At 43.4% G+C, this 23,556-nt stretch overlaps 1 protein-coding gene across 2 annotated transcripts in view; it reads left to right on the forward strand.

Moving 5' to 3' along the window:
- The window catches only part of FER1L6 (fer-1 like family member 6), a 181,733-nt gene that overhangs the window by 49,574 nt on the left and 108,603 nt on the right, over positions 1-23,556 (forward strand). Inside the window, exons 2-5 of one of the 2 annotated variants that reach the window (XM_077271183.1) lie at positions 18,943-19,025; positions 20,771-20,900; positions 22,552-22,606; positions 22,709-22,840. In XM_077271183.1, the coding sequence (XP_077127298.1) occupies positions 18,943-19,025; positions 20,771-20,900; positions 22,552-22,606; positions 22,709-22,840 (400 nt within the window). Of the gene's footprint in view, positions 1-18,942; positions 19,026-20,770; positions 20,901-22,551; positions 22,607-22,708; positions 22,841-23,067; positions 23,107-23,556 lie in introns of those variants that run through there. The other variant, XM_077271184.1, reaches the window with a different exon arrangement.

Consider the following 23,556-nt stretch of genomic DNA (forward strand, 5'->3'; position numbering starts at 1 on the left):
CAGTAACCACCGATCAACCAACCGCTGCACGATCAGCTCTATCCTCACCTACTGTATTCTCACCCATCCCTTGTAGATTGTGAGCCCTCGCGGGCAGGGTCCTCACTCCTCCTGTACCAGTTATGACTTGTATTGTTCAAGATTATTGTACTTGTTTTTATTATGTATACCCCTCCTCACTTGTAAAGCGCCATGGAATAAATGGCGCTATAACAATAAATAATAATAATAATAATGATAACACCTCTATATACAGTAAATAACACAGGACCCACCATTTACAATAGGGGATGTCACAGCTCACCTCCTCCTCCTGTACAATGACTGATAACACCTCTATATACAGTAGATAACACAGGATCCACCATTCACAATAGGTGATGTCACAGCTCACCTCCTCCTCCTGTAAAATGAGTGATGATAACACCTCTATATACAGTAGATAACACAGGATCCACCATTCACAATAGGTGATGTCACAGCTCACCTCCTCCCCCTGTACAATGACTGATAACACCTCTATATACAGTAAATAACACAGGACCCACCATTTACAATAGGGAATGTCACAGCTCACCTCCTCCTCCCCCTGTACAATTACTGATAACACCTCTATACTCTATATACAGTAAATAACACAGGACCCACCATTTACAATAGGGGATGTCACAGCTCACCTCCTCCTCCTGTACAATGACTGATAACACCTCTATATACAGTAGATAACACAGGATCCACCATTCACAATAGGTGATGTCACAGCTCACCTCCTCCTACCCATATATAATGACACATTACACCTCTATATACAGTAGATAACACAGGATCCATCACTCACAATAAGTGACATCATAGTTCACGTCCTCCTCCTCCTGTACAAAGACTGATAACACCTCCATATACAGAAGATAACACAGAATCCACCATTCACAATAGGGGATGTCACAGCGCACCTCCTCCTCCTCCTGTACAATGAATGATAACACCTCTATATACAATAGATAACACAGGATCCACCATTCACAATATGTGATGTCACAGCTCACCCTCTCCTCTTTCTGTACAATAACTAATATCACCTCCATATACAATAAATAATACAATATCAATGATTCATAATCATTGATGTCACAGCTCACCTCCTTCCTCTCTCTTCACTATGGCCTTTGCCATGAGTAGAGCATGCTTGGGTTACAAATTCAGAAGCCTACTATACAAATAGGGCCTGAATCTGGCATCTGTTGTCAGGGACGTAACTCGCTGTCACAGAGGGTGCAACCACGACCGGGCCATGTAGGAGGGGGGCCCACCGACCACAATTTCTACTTCAGCTGGATGCGTGTCCGAGGATGCTCATGCAATTGAAGTGTATCGCAGTGCAGGAATCCTCCAGCTCCGTGCGCTGCAGTACCCGATGCCGGCCAATCAGAGTCTGGCAGCTGACGACGGTATGCCAGGCATTGGAGTTGCATGGCAGTGACATCATGGGTCGCCATAGCTGGCATGCCGATGTCAGCTGCCTGTCTCTGCATCGGCTACAGAAGAGGATGCCGCATGCCGAGGGAGAGGAAGAAGGTGATAAGAATTTTTTTTTTAAATGGCAGAACAGAGAACAAATATACCAGAAAGGGGCACAGGATGTAGGACATGTACTGTATACCAGGAAGGGGTATATATATATACATAGATGGGGGACAGATATACCAGGATGGGGTTACATATACACCATGAAAGGGTCCAGAATGAAGGACATACTAGGATGTGGGATATATATAGCAGGATGGGAAATATACATACTAGAAAGGGGCCCAGGATGGGGGACATGTATACCAGGAAAAGGCCAAGGATGGAGTGTAAATAAACCAAGAAGGGGGACACACAGAACATCAGGATGGGGGAATTACCCAATTTGTGTCACTAAAGATTTTCAACTTGTTGTTGAGCTCTGATGTAATTTTTGGAGCAATGTATAGTAAATAGAAGAGGGCCCAATACAGACCCATGAGGAAACCCATTGTTATTGATGACCCAATCAAAGTATGTTCAAATAACTATAATGTTTATGGGGAATGATTGTCTTATTGAGAGACAAATGGAATTACATAACAAAATCTGCATCTTTTTCCTAACCTTATTAACACTTTTAAACATATTGACAAGTGTATATATTCTTCTATTCTTTATATTGTTTTACTTTTTGTCCAGCTCCCTCCTTCTATAGTATCATTCCTGTGCACACAGTATGCTGTGCACTGCGCCAAGAACCACTTGAAGGAGCCGCACGGTTCTCACATTAAGACACTCCACCTTCATTTATCAGCATGGAGTGAGAACACCCATTTCTCAAACACTAAACGCTCCACATTACCCGAGCGCTATGAGCCATCAGCTTACTGAAGGTCCACAGTGTGCTTTCCCGGAGATGGCCCTAAGAGCTATTGCCTCACTCATAATTACCGTACTTTTTTATGACCTTCTGTCCCCAGGAGAATTATACAGGGGGAAATCTATTACTAAGCTCTTCTCTTAGGCACAGATGTACATGTACATGATTGCTTTACATTTTCTGCCTCTTATGTAAAATCCTTTATTTCTCTGTCTTACCACGTTCCCATATCCTGTGAGTGGAATAGGACAAGTTCTCTTCAATGCCAAGGAAAGTTTAGTAAGATAAGTCCCCAAAAAGTGCCCCTATAATGTCTGCAATAATTCTCTACTTACCCTAACAGCGACAGTAATGACCAAAATAAATCCAAAACAGTGCCAGACTCAACACACCATAATAATGTCACCGTGTCCCCATAAAAGTTACTGTGCCACTATAACAATTACAGCCAGAGTGCCCAATAACATGATTGTGACAGCCATAGTGCTCCCCATAACAGTACCGGCCTCACCGCCCCATAACAATGTCACGATGAACCCATATGCTTATAGCCACAGTGCCCATTGACATGACTGTGTCAGCCATAGAGCTCCAATAACAGCACTGGCCTCAACACCCTATAACAACATCATGGTGTACCCATATAGTTACAGCCACGTGCCCAATAATATGTTTGTGTCAGCCATAGTGCTCCCATAACAGTACCAGCCTCAACACCCCATAACAACATCACGGTGTACCCATATAGTTACAGCCACGGTACCAATAACATAATTGTGTCATCCATAGTGCTTCCATAATAGTACCCGCCTCAACACCCCATAACGATGTCACAGTGTCCCCATATTGTTATAGCCACTGTGCCAATAACATGATTGTGTCAGTCATAGTGTTCCCATAACAGTACTGGCCTCAATTCCCCATCACAACGTCACCGTGTACCCGTATAGTTACAGTCACAGTATCCATTGACATGATTGTGCCAGCCACAGTACCGGCCTCGACACCACATAACACAGACAAGTGTACCCATATAGTTACAGTCACAGTGCTCATTGACATGACTGTGTCAGCCATAGTGCTCCCATAACAATACCGGCCTCAACACCCCATAACAATGTTACAGTGTACCCATATAGTTAAGGCCAGGGTGTCAAATAATATGTTTGTGCCACTGCCAGCCATAGTGCTCTCATAACAATACCGGCCTCAACACCACATAACAACGTCACAGTGTAGCCATATACTTATAGCCATGGTGCCCAATAACATGATTGTTTCAGCCATAGTGCTCCCATAACAGTACCGGCCTCACCACCCCATAACAATGTCACAGTGCCCATTGACATGATTGTGCCAGCCACAGTACTGGTCTCAACACCCCATAACAATGTCACAGTGTCCCTATACAGTCACAGTGCCCACTGACCTGATTGTGCCAGCCATAGTACCGGCCTCAACACCCCATAACAATTTTAGACACAGCTATAACAGTGTTAGTCACAGTGCAATCATAATAGTGCCTGCCTTAATGCCCAATAATGCCCCCACAATGTCACCATTACAGTCTGTTCCCCCATAGTATTAGTCAGAGTACATCCCTAACAGTGCCATCATTTAAGGGTTATTCCCTTAAGAAAGGAGATAGCTTACAAATTGTTGGGGGTCCGACTGCTGTGACCTCCTTTGATCCCAAAAATTAGTCTCTGAAACAAGGGAACTGGGGTCTGCAGGGCCCCATCAGGGGTTCACATGCTCCAACTTCCGACAGACAATGAATAGAGTAGAGGTCGACCTTGCCCACCTCTGATCCATGTAAGATGGGCTTTGCAGAGTCCGGATCCTGGGTTCCAGAGCCTCGCTCTTGGGATTGTTGGACCCCCAGCGATCATTAGTTATCCCCTATTCTGAGGATCGGAAAAAACGTACTATTTTAAGAATAACCCTTTACACCTGGCACAGCTATGTAAGCACTTTGGCTCTCCATGCTAGGGGAGCACTATGATGATTACTATGGGGGCACTCTATTTAGACTTTTTTTAGGACACTTTAATAGGGGATAAATTACTATCTTGGGAATAACCCTTTAAATGCTACATAACAATGTCAGACACAGTGTCCCCACAACTGTGCCACCCATGGTGCCTCCATTACAGTGCCCGCCTCAGTGCTCGATAATCTCAGCCACACTGTCCCCATTACAGTCACAGTTCCCCCTAGGATCAATGCAGGAAAGAGAGAACATGGCAGCCGCATCTTTCAGTATGGCACAAATACGACACTGGGACCTTGAAAGGCAATCACAAAAGGTCTCACATTAAGAGACACCCGACACTGGAACCTAGTGGGGTCCAAAGGGTCCCACTGGCCTAAAAACCCATGATAGTTGGGGACCCTATTGTGATTTTTCACTGGGTCCCACAAGCTTCCCGTTACGCCACTACAAATGGAGCCCCCTCTTTTAACTCGTTGATCCCGCCTAATGTGTTGGGAGCGCCACATGGTGTTGCATCACAATAGCGCCATATGGCAGCACCAATAGTGCTTCAGTGAGTGGTAGCGACATGATATATATATTTCTTTGGAAAAGGCTCTATTTTATAATTCACAAGAAGTCATACGCCTTTTTATGGGATGTACAGTAAATCACCACAAGGGAAGGGACTGTTTACACTGCTAGGACCTGGTTTCAGTGTTTGCATACTGTACCTGATAAGCCACATCTGACGAGGATCTGCCTACAGTCTCCTGCTGAAACCTACTGGGCAGTAAGGAAAGTTCTGCAATAAATGGCACTTTCCTATTAATCTGCCCATTGTACCATGGATTCGGCAGAGAGCAGCCCACATACCCATAGGTAAGTCCTATATAGCCAGGACACCCATGTCCAGGTATGCCGTCCCTATTGCTAATATATAGGAACGTACATATTAACCCCTTCATGATCCCAGCTTTTTTTTCGGTTTTGCGTTTTCGTTTTTTCACTCCCCTCCTTTCCAGAGCCATAACTTTTTTATTTTTCCATCAATATGGCAATGTGAGGGCTTGTTTGCTTATTTTTTGCGGGACAAGTTGTTGCACTTTTGAACGACACCATTGGTTTTACCATGTCGTGCACTAGAAAACGGGAAAAAAAATTCCAAGCGCGTTGAAATTGCAAAAAAAGTGCAATCCCGCGCTTGTTTTTTGTTTGGCTTTTTTGCTATGTTCACTAAATGCTAAAACTGACCTGCTATTATGATTCTCCAGGTCATTACGAGTTCTTAGACACCTAACATGTCTAGGTACTTCTTTATCTAAATGTTAACATTTTTTTTCAAAACTTTGCTTTAAAAAAAAAAAAATAAAAAAAAAATAAAGTGCAATTTTGCGATACTCGTAGCGTCTCCATTTTTCATGATCTGAGATCAGGTGAGGGCTTATTTTTTGCGTGCCGAGCTGATGTTTTTAATGATACCATTTCGGTGCAGATACGTTCTTTTGATTGCCCGTTATTGCATTTTAATGCAATGTCGTGGCGACCAAAAAAATGTAATTCTAGCGTTTCAAATTTCTTTCTCGGTACACCGTTTAGCGATCAGGTTAATGCTTTGTTTTATTGATAGATCGGGTGATTCTGAACCGGCGATTCCAAATATGTGTATATTTGATTTTTTATTATTGTTTTATTTTAAATGGGGCGAAAGGGGGGTGATTTCAACTTTTATATTTTTTTTTTTTTTCATTTTTTTTGCAACATTTTTTTTTTTACTTTTGCCATGCTGACAGAAGCTGGCATAGCCTGAGATCGGCTCTGCTACATACAAGTGATGCATAGATCGCTCCTATCTAGCTGAATTTCAGCATTGCTATGAGCGCCAACCACAGGGTGGCGCTCACAGCAATCTGGCATCAACACCCATAGAGGTCTTCAATAGACCTCTGGTTGTCATGCCGACGCATCGCTGACCCCCGATCATGTGACGGAGGTAAGCGATGCGTACATTTGCGGCCCGATGGCCGGAAGTGCTAGTTAAATGCCGCTGTCAGTGTTTGACAGCGGCATTTAACTAGTTAATAGCGGCGGGTGGATCGTGATTCCACCCGCAGCTATTGCGGGCACATGTCAGCTGTTCAAAACAGCTGACATGCCCTGGCTTTGATGAGGGCTCACCGCCGGAGCCCTGCATTAAAGCGGGGGATCTGATCAGATGTACTATACCGTCCAAGGTCAGAAAGGGGTTAATAAGGGGGAGGCACCATGGCGACTCAGTGGTGATTGCCATATAGTACTGGGGACCAGGGTACAAATCCAAGCGTAGTGATGATCTGCCAGGGGATTGTATGTTCTTCTGTATGTTTTCCTCCTTCTTCCCAGGTTTAATCCCATGCTCCAAAAACAAACTGGGTCTGTATGAAATGAAATTGTGACCCCCAGGGGGGCCAAGGATAGCTATGAACGATACAATTATGTGTACAATATGGCGGCTTTATCTTTAAAGTAAATATCTAAAATTGGACGTCGCTTTTATCTAACTAGCTGCACATTTTTTCATCTGATTCATTTCATGATCTGGAAAATCAAGGTCTTTTCTTTTTTTTAATGGTAAAAATATGTAAATTTACTTTTTGCCTACACACTCTTGTAAGGTTTTGGCAAAGGTGACACAAAGATTTTCAGAGACAGAATCCACTTTAGGAAATGCTGCTTTTTTTAAGCTTGTTCACATGTAGCTTTTTTGTATTTCTTTTTTACCTGCATGCTTTCTGCAGCTGCATTTTTGCTATTTTTTATGCTTTCCCCCCTTTATGTGGTTTAATGCAGATTTTAGTACAAAAAAACTTTCATGTTGCCTAACACCCCCCCCCCCCCCCAACTAAGTTTATTACATGCTTTTTTTTTCAGGCTTCCTATAGTGCACAAAAAACCCTGCCCAGTTCAACGCACAGGGGGCACAAGCTTTCATGAAATAACATAAGATTTGCTTGGACAGTTAATTTTATGCTTGAAATGAAAAAAAAAAAAAAACAGTGGGAAAAAAAATCCTGCATTTACACTTGTGGGAACAAGGATACTTTTTTTTATTTTTACTGGTGTTCTTTTCATGCTAAGGTTTTCAAAATCTAATTGGCTTTTCCATTTTAATGAATAAGAAAAGTATTAAAAGTGGAAGTGAAGTGTTTTTATTTTATTTGTTTTTTTTTGGAGCTGATCTGCTTCGAAATCCTCCTAAAAAAAAACTTACCGTAAGCTGAGCTGTTTCTGTAAATCAGGAGCGCCATCCCTTCACTTTAGGGACTCACAGATTGGATGGATTATGATCTGTGCTGTGTCACTTTCTGGTAATAACTTTGGAATGTGTTAATACATCCCAGAGTTTCTGACATTGTTTTTTTTTTTGTGATATGTTGTACTTTATGTTAGTGGTAAATTTAGGATGATATGTTTTGCTTTTATAAAAATACTGAAAATTTTACGGTTTTCAAACTTTCAACGTTCACATTACATTTTTCATATGCCTACTTTACATCTGCATCATTTTTTAAATGTCCTTTATACTGAAAAAAACGGTACCAGATATGACAGTGTCCGTGTGTGTTAGGCTACTTTCACACTAGCGTTAACTGCAATCCATCACAATGCGTCGTTTTGCAGAAAAAACGCATCCTGCAAAAGTGCTTGCAGGATGCGTTTTTCCCCCACAGACTTGTATTGGCGACGCATTGCGACGGATTGCCACATGTCGCGTCCATCGTGCGACGGATTGCGTCGTGCTTTGGCGGACCGTCGGCACAAAAAAACGCTACATGTAATGTTATTTTGTGCGACGTGTCCGTCTTTTCCGACCGCGCATGCGCAGCCGGAACTCCGCCCCCTCCTCCCCGCACCTCACAATGGGGCAGCTGATGCGCTGAAAAAAAGCATCCGCTGCACCCATTGTGCGGCGGAGACAACGCTAGCGTCGGTAACCTCGGCCCGACGCTAGTGTAAAAGAAGCCTAATACTTGCGGCACATGTGTGGCAACCCTTTGCCGCATCAGTACCACACACGGGCGCCTGAGAAGCAGCATTACAGTAAGCGCTGTTCCCTGGCGCCAGGTGCTGAACATGGATCTCATCATTCTCCTCTGCTCTGTCGGCGATCAGTGTGTGCAGGGGAGAATGATGAGCATTATATTCCAGTGATAACAGAGACAGCAGGCGGAGGCTGATGTGACTATTACTCTTATCAGCCAACATCTGCTGCTGCTAATAATAGTGACAATAGGAGAGGCTGATGGGAGTATTCATCACCAGCCGCCTGCGCTATAAATAAATACATTAAAAATATGGTGTGGGTTCCCCTGTATTTTCTATAGCCAGCCAGGCAAAACTGACAGTTGTGGGCTGCAATCCTCAGCTGTCTGCTTCAGCAAGGCTGGTTATTAAGAATAGAGGGGTCCCCACGCCTTAGTTTTAAAAAGGCAGATTGGCAGTCATTAAGGGGTTAAATAAAGGCATTACCATTCTTTTTGCCGGCACATGCCACCACTGGGTGGCGCTGATCATCATATTAGCATGAGGCAGAAATCACAGGGTGACAATAGGTGACAGGGACAGCTCAGCTTTTCCACACATGTCACAGAGTGTGCCCACTACACTCTTCCATAAAAGATTATCTTGCTCAGTACAACATGGCTGCCCTAAGAATGAAAAATAAAGGAAAAGATGTGATCAGATTTTTGCAATAGAATTATATTATATTACTAGATGGTGGCCCGATTCTAACGAATCGGGTATTCTAGAATATGTAGGTAGTATATAGTCTACGTACTATATTGCACAGTGACGTAGTATATAACACAACCGACGTAGTATATAACATAGCTACAAAGTATATAACAGAGCTACGTAGTATGTAACACAGCGTCTGTAGTATATAGCAGAGCTATGTAGTATATAACACAGCCACGTAGTATACAACATAGCCACGTACTGTATTGCACAGGTATGTAGTATATTGGTCAGCCATGTAGTATATAGCAGAGCCACGTAGTATACAACATAGCCACGTAGTATATTGTAGAGCCACGTAGTATATTGCACAGGCACATAGTATATAACACAGTCACGTAGTGTATTGCACAGCTACGTAGTGTATTGCAAAGCTATGTAATATATTGGTCAGCGACGTAGTATATAGCAGAGCCACATAGTATATAACATAGCCACGTAGTATATTGTACAGCCACGTAGTATATAACAGAGCCACTTAGTATATTGCAGTCGACGTAGTATATAACAGAACCGACACAGCCACATAGTATATTGCACAGCTACGTAGTATATAACACAGCCACATAGTATATTGCACAGCTACGTAGTAAATAACACAGAGCACGTAGTATATTGCACAGTCACATTGTATATTGCCCACCTATATAGTATATAGCACAGAGATGTAGTGTATAACAGAGCCCACGCAGTATGTAACACAGTCCACGTAGTATATAGCAATGTGGGCACTATATGCGTGGTTAAAAAAGACTTAAAATAAAAAATAAACATATATTCACCTTCCAAAGGCCCCTTGAAGTCCTGGAGCCTGTGTGCGGTGCAAGCGGCAGCTTCCGGTCCCAGGGTTGGTATGAGCGCAGGACCTGTGATGACATCGCGGTCACATGACCATGATGTCATGGCAGGTCCTTATTATTATTTGTAACATTAGATCTTTTTACTATTGATGCTGCATACGCAGCATCAATAGTAAAAAGTTGGTCACACAGTGTTAATAGCTGCTTTAACGGAGTACTGCAGGGCAGTAAAGCAGCGGCCATTTCGCTGCCAGAATATGGCCGTCGTTGATTGGTCGTTGCAATGGTCGTGGGCGTTTTCCAATGACCAATCAGCGACTTGGATTTCCATGACAGACAGAGGCCGCGGCCAATGAATATCCGTGACAGACAGACAGAAGGACAGACAGAAAGACGGAAGTGATCTTAGACAATTATATAGTAGATTCAAGACCTTTCACTTTACCATATAATGTACTGCAAAAGAGGAAGAAAATTCCAAGTGGGATTTTATTTTTTAGCAGTGAAAATGACCCGGTAAATGTATCCTTCAAGTCGGTGTGGTTACTGTATGTTGATATAAATCATTCTATTTTAATATAGAGGGTTTTTTGCCACTAAAAAAACACTTGCGAAACCATAATTTGGCTTCAGTTTCTGTCTTCTGACAGCCATAATTTTGTTTATTTTTTTGACCAATGGAATTGCATGAGGACTTTTTTTTATGGAACAACCCGATCTTTTGGGCCATGTTCCCACGCTGAGCTTTTGTTTAGTTTTTCATGTTGCACAATTTCTGCACCTATAATTTAAAATAGGATGCTTTTTTTATCTTGCACTTTTATCGTGTTTTTGACGCTAGCGTTTTTGCCTATTTTTTGGGTCCCAGGCTTTAAATAAATGCTTTGTTTTTGATCGATCCTGGTGTTTGGCTGTGATAAAACGTAATTGTACCTAGAACCGTTGTGCAGTTTTTACCTGTGGATTTTCTGCACCTAATGCAATTCTATGGGGTTAATGAGAACACTCAGCGTACCCGCAAGGTAAATTGACATGCTGTGGATTTGAAACACGCACCACAGGTCAGTTTTTTATATTTCCCATCCACTTTGCGGGAAGATGCTGCGTTACTGAGGCAGCAAAAATACTCAAGAATGCATCAAAAGCTCATTGTGTGAGCGTAGGCTTACCATCTGAAAAACCGCACCCTTAAAGTATGCAAAACTACTGTCGAGAAGATTGTTAACTATTCCACAATTTTGCAGAAATTAATGAATGAAATGAAAAATTGAATTTTTTTCCCACTAAAACATTGACATTAGTGATGAGCGAAAGTGCTCGGATTAGGTATTATCCAAGCATGCCCGTGTGCTGATTGTCTTTGGCGTGCTCGAAAAATATGTTCAAGTCCCCTGGACTGTTCGACAGCCACAACACATGCTGTTTAACCCCTTCACGCCACAGCCCTTTTTCATTTCTGTTTTTCGCTCCCCTTCTTCCCACGGCCATAACTTTCTTTATTTTTCTGTCAATATGGACATGTGCGGGCTTGTTTTTTTTTGCGGGAAAAGTTGTACTTTTGAACTGCACCATTGGTTTTACTATATCGTGTACTCGAAAACGTGAAAAAATTTCAAGTCTGGTGAAATTGCAAAAAAAAGTGCTACACCTAGAATTTTGTATGACCTCCAGGATTTTTAAGGACAGCGCCAAGTCCTTTAGGGATGGAATAAATAAATTGGCGACATATTGCAACATCTTTTTTTCATTTTTTCAAGAACGAGCTCTTTTAGAGCCTGGATGCTGGGTGGAAAATGATGACAACTTGTCTCTTCAGAATTCCCAATATGTGTTAGGTCAGATCAGGAGACACTTGGCCACTGAGTCACTTTCAACCCGTTCTTCTTCAGAAATGGAACAGATGTGAGTTTTGCAACATTGTCATATTGGAAAAGTGCTCGTCTGCTAAAGGCATGGAGTGATGGCAGCATCTTCTCTTTCACTATAGAGCAGTACATCTGTGAATTCATGATACCCCCAATGACATGTAGCCCCCGACATCAACATCTCATGCAGCCCCACATAAGGACACTGCCACCACCATGTCTCACTGTAGGCATCATACATTTAAAAAAATGGGGTTACTGCTGTATTTCTAAAGAAGAACAGGGTGAAAGTGACTCAGTGGCCATCTGTCTCCTGATCTGACCCCGACCATATACCTACGGAGAATTCTGAAGAGACAAGTTATCACCACTCTCCATCCAGCACTCAGGCTCTAAAAGATGTCGTTATGGAAGAATGGAAAAAGATAGATGTTACAATATATCTCCAACTTCTTCATTCCAGACCTAGAAGACTTGGTGCTGTCATTAAAGTCATACAAAATACTAGCTGTAGTAGTTTTGCTCTGGGGTGTACTAATTTTTGTATCAACTAATTTGAGTAAAACTGAAGAATTTGAAATGAAAGTTATAATTAACCTTACTTTCATGTTATGGGTTAATTAAAACATTCTATGAAACTCAGGGTTGGCAAAATTTGGGAAATTGTTTTTGTATTCAGTTAGATATTGATTAAAATCTTACTTTTTATAGAGGGTGTACTCATGTATGCTGATCACTGTATGTGTCATTAATCTAGTATTATGGACATTCCTATTTGCTTAGTAGTCAGCTGGGAATAATGGGAACACACTTGGTATAGCATAAAATCCTGAATCGGGGTCACCTGAATTAGACAAAACGTTACCCCCAGTTTTGTAATGCCCTACTACCCCAACGATATATCATTTTACATATGTCTCATTAATCTAGTAATATCTTATGGACATACTGTTGTATTAGTGCTCAGCTGGGAATATTGGGAGCATCTAGAATAGCTTGAAAATTTGGACCTCTTCCGTGGATCGAGGACATCAGAAATGGATGCAAAGCTACCTAAGGATACTATACACCCGGTAGATGCCCTTTTACTAGTGCTAATATATTACTTTACATAAACCTTTCTTGCTGCATTTTCTGCACTCGAATATCTAGTAAGGCAGATAAGTAGTAATCACTGTCTATAAGATGCATATGCCGCGTGTTAATTATGATAGAGACGGGCATCTGCCATCCAATTGCTGCCGCCAGGCACAGATGGTATCATCAATTGATTGACATCTACAAGCACAATCAAATAAACATACTTAATTCCTATCCGGGGGCCAAATGTTTTGACAGGTCCGTCCAAATGCCCCTGCCGGAGGCTCCAGTGTCAGACACAATGCGGTGCTTCTGTAATTGATCATAGGACTCATCAGAATCGCTTACGTACTTGGCACCTCGAGAGGCGAAATTGATCTGCGCTGGAAGGCCAACAAAATATTAATCATTCCATAGGCTGCCAATACAGAACACTTAAAGAAGAGGTCTTCTCGATTCCCCTACATATGGCAGACTTGTGCTAGACTTTCTGCTAAAGGATAACTTAGCTATTAGGCTAAGAAGGGGATTAACAATTTATCACCTATCCACAGGAAATAACTCTTCGTACTACAATACATCTTGTTTAATTACCCATTGTGTTCAGAGTGATTGACAAAGTTTGAGAAAAATGGGGCAGATTTATCAATACTGTCTAATTCATAAAGTGAACCTTTCATGTCTCGAAACGCCATTTACCTGCAGAATATAGGATTCATTAACAGGATAAGGGTGGGCTCACACTGCCAAATTCTCCACATACCAGAAGAAAAGTTTCTTCACTTTCTGCTTCCTGTTACTCCGCGAAAATCCAAGTGCGAGTGTCATCCGAGTGAGGTCCGATTTGTTCCACGGACCCAAAGACTTGCATTGCCGATTTTAATAAAATCACTTTTGACCAAAATTGGACATGTCTCCAATTTATTACACGGACCGTGCACAAGCTCATGAAATATCACAGGTACTAGTACAAAAAAAATGTGTGCACGATCCCTTATGGCCGCCTTAGAAGAAAACACAGTTAGCAAAAGAAAATTAACTTTATTCTTCCCAAGAATCGCCAACTTATAGTCATAGTGGCGTGTGTAAAGTGGCGCAGAGCGGTAGTCGTGACCGCGCTGCTGTCTGGCAATTTACAGACAAGGCTTGTCACAGTACCAGTGTGCTGTCCGGTTGCACTCTGGCACTTTACAGACAAGGAGTGTCCCAGTCCCAGCATGTTGTCAGGTGTGTTTGCATCACACTCATTTGTAGGCCACAGGCGTCCGCTGACACCAGGCTTCCATCTTTAGGAGACGCCAAACACAATGCATCGGACACCAACTTCTTTGCAACAGTCAAACTTTTACTAAACAGGCCTAGTTCATCAGGTGGACACAGGTGGGCTAGAACAATGCAATTCACATTTTCTTCTTTCTCAGCACAACTCCTCTTCAGTCCTGTCACTAGCTCATCCTAGACTATCCCCAAGGCCACTGATTCTGTCAGTCTCAGGGATTTCTCATCCACTTTGGCAGTGCACCCGGGACCGGCCACCACCCTATGCGGGTTTCTGTCCATCTTCCACGTCCACTGCCTAGAACAAGCAACACATGTTGCCCGTAGCAGCCCCCAAAACTTGAACTTGACCTTTACTATCCACTTCACTAACTCTTACTGAACTGTCTATTTATTATTATTATTTATTTATATAGCACCATTAATTCCATGGTGCTGTACATGAGAAAGGGGTTACATACAGGGTTATAAATATCGTTTACAGTAAACAAGTTTACAGTGACAGACTGGTACAGAGGGGAGAAGACCCTGTCCTTGCCGACTTACATTCTATGGGATAGTGGGGAAGAGACAGAAGGTCGGAGGTGCAGCAGCTCTGGCGGTGGTGAGGCGGCTGCTCTGGCGATGGCGAGGCGGCAGAATGGTTATTGCAGGCTGTAGGCTTTCTTGACGAGATGGGTTTTCAGGTTCCGTCTGAAGGATACGAGGGTGGTGGATAGTCGGACGTGTTGAGGCATGGAATTCCAGAGGATGGGGGATATTCGGGAGAAATCTTGGAGGCGGTTGTGTGATGACCGAATAAGTGTGGTGGGGAGTAGGAGGTCTTGGGAGGATCGGAGATTACGTGAGGGAAGGTATTGGGAGATTAGTTCAGAGATATAGGGAGGGGACAGGTTGTGGATGGCTTTGTAGATCAGTGTTAGTAGTTTGAACTGGATTTGTTGGGGAATTGGGAGCCAGTGGAGGGATTTGCAAAGGGGAGAAGCAGGGGAGTAGCGAGGAGAGAGGTGGATTAGCCGGGCAGCAGAGTTGAGGACAGACTGGAGTGGTGCAAGAGAGTTAGCGGGGAGGCCACAGAGGAGGGTGTTGCAGTAGTCGAGGCGGGAGATGATAAGGGCATGCACAAGAGTCTTAGTAGATTGTGGGGTGAGGAAGGGACGGATTCTGGCAATATTTTTGAGTTGGAGGCGACAGGAGGTGGCAAGAGTTTGAACGTGCGGTTTGAAGAGAGTTTGAACGTGCGGTTTGAAGAACAAGGCAGAGTCGAGAGTTACCCCGAGGCAGGGGGATTTCAGGTGCGGGAGAGAACGTGATGCCGTTTACCATAATAGATAGATCAGGTAGGGGGGATATGTGAGATGGGGGAAAGATGATGAGTTCGGTTTTGTCTACATTGAGTTTTACGAAGCGAGAGGTGAAGAAGGAGGATATGGCTGACAGAAACTCCGGGATTCTGGACAGAAGAGAGGCGACATCTGAGCCAGAGAGGTAGATCTGAGTGTTGTCCGCATACAGGTGGTACTGGAAGCCATGGGACTTTATGAGTTGCCCTAGGCCAAGGGTATAGATGGAAAAAAGTAGGGGCCCTAGGACAGAGCTTTGAGGGACTCCAACAGAGAGAGGGCGGGATGAGGAGGTAGTGTGGGAGTGGGAAACGCTAAATGTGCGGTCGGAAAGGTATGAGGCAATCCAGGACAGGGCAAGGTCTTTGATGCCAAGGGAAGAAAGAATCTGTAGCAGTAGGCAGTGATCGACTGTGTCAAAAGCAGAGGACAGGTCAAGAAGGAGGATGGAGAACTGTCTGATAGCTTTGGCTGTGAGTAAGTCATTAGCAATTTTTGTCAGGGCAGTTTCGGTGGAGTGGTTGGGGAGGAAGCCAGATTGGAGGTTGTCAAGGAGAGAGTTAGATGAGAGGTGGGAGGAAATTTGAGCATGGACATGCTGCTCAAGGAGTTTTGAAGCAAACGGGAGCAATGATATGGGGCGGTAGCTGGGCATAGCAGTTGGGTCAAGGTTAGTTCTTTTGAGGATGTGTGTGATGGTGGCATGTTTGAAGGCAGAGGGGAAGGTGCCAGAAGATAGCGATAGGTTGAAGAGATGGGTTAGAGCTGGAATGAGCATGTTAGTGAGGTTGGGGAGCAAGTGGGAGGGTATGGGGTCAAGTGCACAGGTGGTGAGGTGTGATTTGGATAAGAGGCGAGTAAGCTCTCCTTCAGTGATGTTGGAGAGGGAGGTTATTAGGGAAGGGCAGAGGTCTGGTATATGGAGTGGTTGGGGACGTGGAACAGTTAGGGTTTGCCTTGCTTGGTCGATCTTGTTTTTGAAATGTAGCTTGTTTGAAAGCAGTGAAGTCGTCTGGCAGGCGTGTTTTCTTCCAACGTCGCTCTGCAACCCTGGATGCTTGTCTAAGTTTTTTGTGAGATTGTTATGCCAAGGTTGCCTATTGGTTTGTCGCACTTTGCCATGCTTGAGAGGGGCGACTGAGTCTATGGCTGATGTGAGAGTGGAGTTATAGAACGCGGTGGCGCTGTCCGTGTTGTGGAGTGAAGATATGGAGGACAGGGGTAGGAGAGAGTCTGAGAGTCTGTGAATGTCTAGATGTGCGAGGTTTCTGCGTGGATGTGGTAATAGCTGGACATGGAGGGTGGGTGAGGAGGACAAGGATGAGAAGGTGAGTAGATGGTGGTCAGATAGGGGGAAGGGAGAGGTTGCGAGATTAGATAAGGAACAGAGGCGGATGAAGATGAGGTCTAGTGTATGTCCGTCTGTGTGGGTGGCTGTGGAGGACCACTGGGTGAGTCCAAAGGATGAAGTAAGGGCCAGTAGCTTGGAGGCTGCTCGCTGGCGGGTGTCAGTAGGGATATTAAAGTCGCCCATGATGATGGTGGGGATGTCAGCGGAGAGAAAGTGAAGGAGCCAGGTGGAGAATTGGTCGATGAAGGCAGTGGCTGAGCCCGGTGGTCGGTATATGACAGCTATTTGGAGATTGGAGGGAGCATAGATACGGACAGAGTGAACCTCAAAAGAAGGGAGGATAAGGGAGGGTGGGGTTTGGATAGGGTTGAAAAAACAGTTTTTAGAAAGAAGGAAACCAACTCCTCCGCCATGTCTGTTGCCAGAGCGAGGAGTGTGGGTAAATTGGAGGCCACCATAACTCAGTGCTGCAGGTGAGGCCGTGTCATCGGGCGTCAGCCAGGTCTCACTGAGGGCCAGGAAGGAAAGGTTGCGGGAAGTAAAGAGATCATGGATCATGTGGAGCTTGTTGCATATAGAGCGGGCATTCCAAAGTGCCCCAGGGAGAGGAAGCAGGGGGGGGGGGGTCAGTGGCACAGATTTTAAGTGTGAGGGGTTGCGATAGTTTCTCATAGTATGAGAAGGATAGGGGGAGGATTAGTGATGAATGAGGCTGGGGGGGTAAGAGAGAGGGGAGGTAGTTATGTGGTTTGAGGGTGCTGGTCCTATGGTAGGATTTGAGCAGGAGCCTAGGGGGTTAATGCTGCTGGCCTTCCCTTGGATAGGGGAGGGCTTTTTATAGCCGCGGGAGGCTTGCTTCCTTGTCAGTTATACTTCTGCCCTCGGCTGGGTTAAGTGACCCCTGTACACTTGTGTGTTTGTGCTTTGTGCCTGTCCTGTGAGGAGTCTTCATCCTGTTTTGTCCCGACCTGTCCCTCACGTCGCACTTGCTTGTCGATTAGGTTCTGTCTGTGATTATCTGGTTCTCTGACCCCGGCTTGGTTTCTGACTTCCCTTTCTGTTGTTCCCTTGGCTCTGGTATTTCCCGCTCAGTTTCCTGACACCCGTTTGTACCCGGTTACTATACGCTTGTCGGCTCCCCTGCCGGTCACCTCCTGGTTGTTCCCTTGGAGCTCCGCTGATCGCTCTGGGAGCTTCGACGGCTGGCCCCGCCCCGGCCCCTCCTCCGGCGATGACGTGTCGCAGGTCCTGCATGCCGGCAACCGTGCCGTTCTGTGTCTGCGGGTGCTGTCTACCCATCCGGCTGGCCCCGCCCCGGCCCCTCCTCCGGCAATGACGTGTCCCAGGTCCTGCATGCCAGCAACCGTGCCGTTCTGTGTCTGCGGGTGCTGTCTACCCATCCCCGTTCTGCTGTACGGGACTCGTGTTTGGACCTGGACAGGTCTGTCATGGGGCCCCTGATAGTCTATCCAGTAACTGCCCCCCTTTTGTATTAACACTAGTGTCCACCCACTGGGCTAGTTCTATCGTTACCTATGTCCTATCTCATATCCTATACCTAGTATCCTTATCCTATGTCTTATGTATTCCTAAGCTTATCCTATTCTATACTCACATTATGCATTAACACTTCACATGCTGTACATCACCATAATACATTACATAAGTTAGTAGTGTTTTGGGGACATAACAGGTTCCTTTTACACGTTCCATACACCTTAAATGGCTGTCGGCTGAATGATAGTTTGGCTGGTAGCTATCACAGCCATCTCTCCATCATATACTGATGAGCTTCCTATAAATCTGGCCCTTGTGTGTGTGAAATATGAGAACGGTGGCAATCTTTGTACAGCGCTGTTGCATAGGATGGTGCTACAGAAGCGATAAGGGATATATTTAGTGAATGGATAAAATAGAAGATTACTATTTTAGTAGATAGACTGTTTTTATACTTTATATTTCAAAGTTGCTCCTAGTTGAAAGAAAGATTAAAATGTAAAAGGAAGGGTTAATAATGCAAACTGCGCAATATAATAACCTCATCATTGCCTTTCATAAAGCGTCTCTCCCTCCCTCTCTCTCCAGGAAGGGTCTGTTCTCCGGGCTTCACTTGAAGAAAAAAAAGAAGGGTGACAAAGGCTTGACATTTGCAAACAAGGGTGCACTAGGTAAGGCCTAGAAATCAAACACAGAAAAACTCACAATAGACCCAGATCAAGATTGTGCGACCGTTTTATTTCCTCCAGAGAAATTCAATCACTGCTGAGAATTTCACAAGAGATTAAATGTAATAACCCAGAGAGATTCGCCATAATCCTCCCATTCATTCCGTCACAGTGACATAGTATTGTCTGTGAAAATGCACAGTACAAAAAAGATCAGTGTAGAGCGCCACCCAGTGACTGGACAAGTCATACCAACTCTAAATCCTGTATACCACCGTATGTTATTATAGAACACTAGGGGTTCTTTGTTCACGTAGCTTGTGGCTATGCCTGGTATTGAAAAGCGGCTCCATCATTCATTCTAAAGACAACCTGTCATTTACCATCAATAAGTAATTTTTATTTTCAACTGGTGTAAATGCCGCTGTTCTCCTGAATCTGGTGATGCTTTTCTTTTGTTTCTGCGCCTCTCCGTTCCTGAGATATAGCCTCCTCTTCCCTATATAGAAATCTAGTTGTTTTAGCCAAGTGGGCGTAAAAATCCATAGAATAATCAGGGGAGGAGTGAGAATAAAATAAGGGCAAAAACTGTCTGACTTCTGACTTGGTGAATGGTCACCTTTAAACATAGTTTGTTTCTATGTGTTAGTACAGGTGTAAGCTTTCACGGCTCACCCTCCCCAATACCTCATACATGTACCTGCACTCATTCTGTAAGGCCTGGGATTGACGATCCTCTGATTCTGGTAGTTGGACCTCTTGACAGTCAGTCCTGGGCTTTTTCTTCTCAGATTCCTGCTGTCGGATAATGCTAATTCACGGTAACAGACTGTGCGCCTGGTCCCTACTGTCACAAAAAAACACAAAAATATCTAGCAAAAAGTGTAGAAAAAGAGTGTTCACGAGTGTGCGATTAATTTTTAATTAGTGTTGGAGGAAAGTAACGTCTGGAGTCACCGTTGATCGGTAATATGTCAAAATGGTGGAGCATTTCCCTGCAGTATGGCTGATCCAGATACCAACTTTGTAGAGGACTGCAACAGAGCTCCATTCAAGTAAATGTGACTGTGTAGTTCCCTGTACAATGGGTGATCAGAAACCTCCAAAAATGCACCTCTTCCCACTAACCTACTGACTTCCATAATGGAGCCATAACTATATCAGAGTCCTTGTCCCAAGTGATTATAGGATTGTCCCAAATATTTAGAAACTGTCCTGTAAAATTGAAAAAAATGTTCCAGTCTGAAAACAGAAATGTTTAACCAGTTCAAGACCGGGCCATTTTCCCCTGTTCCTGACTAGTTTTTTTTTTATACATGCAGTTTAAAGAGCTGTCAAGATTTTTCTCATATTCAAATAATTTTTGCATCGTTAAATCATTTCTGCCTTCTCTACGTGGAGCTCGGCTGTGTCTGACAGCCGTCTCCTTGCTCTTGTAGCTGCACGATATTGTGCAGCTGCTATACTTTGCACTGACGTTTTAAAACATCAGTGCGGAGTAAAAGGTGGACCGGGAATTTATAATCTATAGGCAATAGTGTTTAAGTAAACTACACCCAAAAGTGTGTAATGCTATCCAGTTTTGGGCGAACCTAGGGCAGTACCTAAATGTCTCTATTTTACCAAACAAAAAGCCGGCTGACTGACCCCACTGACTTTAATGGAGTTAGTTTGGGTACAGTTTTTTTTATATATCTCACATTAACATATTTTACCATGTTTTACCATGTGTTTTTCCATGTGATAAGGAGGACTCGATGACACAGACAGCATACATGGCGACGTTCCCGGGGGCAGTCTGGGTGGCAGCAGTGAGAGTCTGCTCACTGACTTCTCACTCTCCAGTACGTCTCTGTCTTCCGCCATGCAAAGGAAACGGTATGTATGATTTTCCAAAGCATCATTGTTTCACACATTTGCTCTGAAAATCAAAATGAAACCCCATTTTGAACAGTATATACTCCAATATAGCAAAGAAAGTCGAACCACAAAACATAAGAACTCATATATTGTAAAAGTAAGAAAGTGATGAAAAACTAACAATTTCTTCTGGCATTCTTCTAAAGGGTTCATACCTTTCCCCCACAAAAAACATGTCATGCCTTAGTCATTGGATAGGGGATAAATTGCTGATCACTGGGGTCCGATGGCCGGGACCCGCAGTAATCAAAAGAAAGGGGCTCTAGAACAGTGACCTGAATGGAGTGGAGGTCCAAGTGAACAATCTCTACTTTATTCATTGCCTATGGGACTGTCGGAGAAAGCTGAATTCTATATTCCGCTTAATCTGGCCAACCCATTCGGACCTCCACTTCATTCAGGATGAGATTCCTGAGCCCTGTTCTTGGGATTGCTGGGAGTCACATTGGTCTAAACCCCAGCGATCAACAAGTTTTATGTTACCGTAGGGGGTATAACTTATTTTTTTGGAAACAACCCTTTAAGTCCAAAATTGTTTTAATACTATACTCTTGTGCCTCAATTTAATAATTGAATCTTTGTAAGTTGTTTTTCTGCTTTGTCTTTCTTTTTTTCTCTGGTGGACCGAGTGCCAGATTTATCAAAATGATGCACAAATTTTAAAATATTTGGCTCAAATGAGATACACATTTTTTGCACCTCTTTAGAGTAAAATCTTGCATGATCCTTTCAGTAAGCTTTAAAATGTAGAATGTTAATCTTCAACTGCGCAAAAACGAAGTGCAGATTTCGTACTCGAGACTTGGGTGTAAATAGCGCAAATGCCATGAGGAACTTGGCACAAATATAAAAATGTATCAAATTGAATTTTTATTTAAAAAAAAAGGTGTAAAAAAATAACGAATTGGAGCCCTTAGACTTAAAATGGCTGACCACTGTGTCTACAGCTCGTTTTTTGAGCTTCTGAGCATAAAGCACATTTTGACACCTCAGTCTACTTTGTAATCTTTGTCTGGGAGAGACCCGGCTGATGCAGTATAACTACCTTGTGTCTTGTTGCTGTTCGCAGACTAGTCATGGTGTATGATCTTTGACGTGAAAATCTTCCACAACCTCACCTTTGTAGAAGAGTTTGGCTGTTTCTCACCCAGTTTTAATCCTCCAAAACAGCTATTTCTGTTTCAGTTAGTGACTACTGTGTTTCAACCTACGCATGAAATTGGTGATCATTATCATCTGATTGGTATAACTGGTTACTGAAACACCGGACTGTAATCCCATAAATTTTTGACTTTGTGCAGCTTTGCCTAGAAAAATTGATGCTGTTTTGAAGATAAATGGCGGTGACCAAATATTGATGAGATTTAGATTTCTCTTTTGTTCATTCACTTTGCATTTTGTTAATTGATACAGATATATTGGTAACGCTTATATTTTGGAAAGCTTCTTACTTTGCAGCATTTTTTCTCCTGCCTAAAACTTTTATACAGCCCTGTATATATATATATATATATATATATATATATATATATATATATATATATATATATATATATATATATATATATCTCATGCTTCTTTAATGATTACTATCTGGTAAATTCGTTAGAGCCAAGCTAGAATCCAAGATTCACGACGGAGAAACAAGAACCCAAACCTATCAGGTAAGTTCCCCCAAGAAAATCCTAAATTCAGGACACCAGATTCAGAGTTGTGCCTACATGGACTAATTGGTGCATTATTTTTCGGCTGTGTGCCCACTGTAGATTGCCATAACTATAACAGAAGCCCGGCAGCTGATTGGAGAAAACATTGACCCTGTTGTTATCATTGAGATCGGGGATGAAAAGAAACAAACCACAGTCAAAGAAGGAACAAATGCCCCCTTTTACAATGAGGTGAGTGCCATGTTGCCCTTCTATTACATTAACTTCTGACCATCTTGGAAATGGCCGATACATGGACAATTCAGGCATAACTTATACACTCGGCCTAGATATCAAAACTGTATAAAAAGAGAACTGACTTTGTTGCTCATAGCGACCAATTAGAGCTCAGCTTTCATTTCTTAATCAGCGTTGATAAAATGAAAGCTGCTCTTTGACTGGTTGCTATGGGCAATAGAGTTAAGGCCTAGCAGGTGGAAGGATAATATAATTACCAGGTTATTACTATTATTATTTTTATAAATAATATTATTATTATTATTCTCAGAAGAGGCAATTTGCAGGTTATTACTAGGAAAATATGGTGCATCAGTCAGTTTTTACCAGAGTGGACCTGGGGTTATAACAGACAATATAGATCAGACTGCAATACATTCAATATTGCAGGCAAACCTAATCACATGCCTGGGTCCTTTGAGGATCAATGATTATCTGGGTGTGCTGAAAAAGGGATCCTTAGGGTACGTGTCCACGTTCAGGAAACGCTGCGTGTTTCACACTGCGTGGGGCTGCAGCGTCAAACACGCAGCGTCCAGATGTTCCAGCATAGTGGAGGGGATTTTATGAAATCCCATCTCCACTATGCGTGGTAACACGCATCCGTCGGCCCTGCGACTCTGGACATGCTGCGCGTCTTTTAAGATCGTAGCATGTCCGTGTTTCTTGCG

This window comes from Ranitomeya variabilis, chromosome 6, assembly GCF_051348905.1.
Source record: "Ranitomeya variabilis isolate aRanVar5 chromosome 6, aRanVar5.hap1, whole genome shotgun sequence".
NCBI classification, from domain to species: domain Eukaryota; kingdom Metazoa; phylum Chordata; class Amphibia; order Anura; family Dendrobatidae; genus Ranitomeya; species Ranitomeya variabilis.